This window comes from Sinocyclocheilus grahami, unplaced genomic scaffold, assembly GCF_001515645.1.
Source record: "Sinocyclocheilus grahami isolate Dianchi unplaced genomic scaffold, SAMN03320097.WGS_v1.1 scaffold1607.1, whole genome shotgun sequence".
NCBI classification, from domain to species: Eukaryota; Metazoa; Chordata; class Actinopteri; order Cypriniformes; family Cyprinidae; genus Sinocyclocheilus; species Sinocyclocheilus grahami.
This window is the reverse complement of record NW_015506786.1, coordinates 198,800-201,285: the sequence shown is the minus strand read 5'-3', so window position 1 is coordinate 201,285 and position 2,486 is coordinate 198,800. Positions and strand designations below refer to the sequence as shown.

At 41.6% G+C, this 2,486-nt stretch overlaps 1 protein-coding gene across 1 annotated transcript in view; it reads right to left on the bottom strand.

Annotated features, from left to right (window-relative positions):
• LOC107571532 (heterogeneous nuclear ribonucleoprotein R-like) overlaps positions 1–2,486 on the bottom strand; it is a 24,223-nt gene that overhangs the window by 18,361 nt on the left and 3,376 nt on the right. The window contains exons 2-3 of the mRNA XM_016257851.1: positions 413–570; positions 132–250 (exon numbers count right to left, since the gene is read on the bottom strand). Of these exons, the coding sequence (XP_016113337.1) occupies positions 132–250; positions 413–566 (273 nt within the window). The 5' untranslated portion in view covers positions 567–570. The remainder of the gene's footprint in view (positions 1–131; positions 251–412; positions 571–2,486) is intronic.

Sequence of the window (2,486 nt, the reverse complement as noted above, 5' to 3'; positions counted from 1 at the left end):
GAGTGAGTGTGTGAGAGTGTGAGAGTGAGTGTGTGAGAGTGAGTGTGTGAGAGTGAGTGAGTGTGTGAGAGTGAGTGAGTGTGTGAGTGAGTGAATGTGTGTGTGTGAGTGAGTGAGTGAGTGAGAGTCACCTGCACGTGTGAGAGGTCGGACTCCTTGAACTGCTGCAGCACTGACATCGCTCCCTCCTCATTAAACTCCCGCAGCGCATCCAGCGCCCGCTCGTCCAGATCCACGTACGCCACCAGCCCTGAACACACACACACACACACACACACACACACACACATATATTCATCCATCAGGACTCGACTGAAGCAGAAGTGATGCTCCAGATTGTCCAGTGTAGAAACACATCCTCCTGAGAGCAGTTATTGAGAGCGGTTTGAGGGGTCCAGGCGGTCCGTCTCACCTGTCTGGAAGATGTTGTCCAGGCTCTCGGCGACCTTCTGCGGCAGACCGGCGTCCAGCAGCGTCTGGTAGTTCTCTGTGTGTGTGGCTGTCACATCCATGGGCTCCTCTTCTTCTTTGAGCAGACTGGAGCTGCCATTCACCTCAGCAGCCATTACTCTGAGACAGACACACAGAGCGAGAGAGACATGAGTGTCAATCATGTGATCACAGATGCCATGAAACCAGGCTTCTCTAGAAGTTCATGAAGCAGCTACAGGCGGCGTATGAGACTGAGAGAAAAGCACATTAGTGTCATGAATCCCCCGTTTCAGCACTCACGGCCATTCATGTGCATCTCGTCAGTAAAGCCGGTTCTGTGACACGTACTTTCAGATGGAGCGGCATTCACTACACAGAGCCGTAGTTCACTCACAAGCTACGCAATATCGCGTTCATAATCTCAGGCGATTCATCTGCGATTATGAATGCGATATTGCGCAGCTTGTCAGTGATCTAGGGCTCTGTGTAGTGAATGCCGCTCCATCTGAAAGCAGGTGATGGAGATTTACTACTGATCACAGAACCGGCTTTACTGACCAGATGCACAGGACAATCACATGCGATTAATTGCACAGCCCTACTCAGATCTGAAAGAGACTAAAAGGCCAAAATGATCACGGTTATCAGTATTATCACGGTATTGTTAAAATGTGCTGTAGATGTTCAAAAAGTACTGACACACAAGTCACAAGTCTTACATTTAAAATCAACAAATAAAATGAGTTTTTGTTTGCATAATCACTAAAACAGTAACATTGCCAGTGATGTATTAAAAGACAACATGACTGACAACAGTTTATCTAATAGCATGTTCAAATATCTAACGTAAATGTGCAAATAAAGCTTTGAAAAAGTTTCAGAAATGGTAAACCTCACATTTCAGCTTTTAAATCAAGAAAAGGGTCAAGTCAAAATGATAATTGATTAATAAATGATTATATGTACTTTATCTGCTCCATAAATAATTCTAGACAGCTTATCTGAAGTGTTTAAACGTGTAGAATCCACATACGCCAGTTTGTTTTTGGCCGGACAGAAACTGCATGCAGGCTGAATGTAAATATAACTAAATAATATAAATGCAGTTATGCCATAAAATTCAAGATATTGGTGCAAAAAAATGCCCCGTATGAGTGAATATTGTGTTGTATTTTAAACACATTATTGTGTTTTTGCTCAATTTCGCTGAGAACATTATTTCATTAAAAAATAAATAATAAAAATAAAAACCCCCCAAAAAAGTACATTCTGTGATCATTTACTCGCCTCATGTCGTTTAACATTTCTTTCGTGGGACATAAAGGAAGGTATTTTGAAGACAAAGCTGTTTCGGTTAACGATGATGACTTTCATTATATGAACAACAAATATTGAGATGCTTATCAAATGATCTTCTGTTACGTTGTAGCCTAAACGTTTGTGTGTAATACATTTTATGCTGAATCAAATAAAATATTTCTTTCTAAAGCTACAGTTTGTAATGTCTACTTGATACTTTATCTTTTAACACAATAATAAACACAATATAAACAGATATTGAACCAATGAAATCTATACTGATTTCTGCCGCAATGTCTTCAAGTTAAACCGAACTTTTATTTTGTCGGGTTGCCGTGAATACCTTTACACTTCTGTGTGTGTGTGACATGAGGATAGTTTTACTCAGATGCTGATGAAGCGACTCTCAGAGCAGTTCTGGAGATGTTGTTCGTGTATTAATGTCCTCATTAGTGAGACGGCAGACACTGATATCACCACAAGCGTCACGCACGCTTCAGTACGAGTGGTAAACAAAACTGCACGTCTGCGCCATTCATTATCACAGAGACACGCAGAATTAATTTACATATGAATTGTTTTGTGGCTTAATATTTACAAATACTAGTGGGAGTGTGCTCACTGTGTGTGTGTCTGCATGAATGAGTATGAGTGTGTGTGTGTGAGTGTGTGTGTGAGAGAGAGAGAGAAAGTGTGTGTGTGTGTGTGAGAGAGAGAAAGTGTGTGTGTGTGTGTGAGAGAAGGACAGAAGAGGG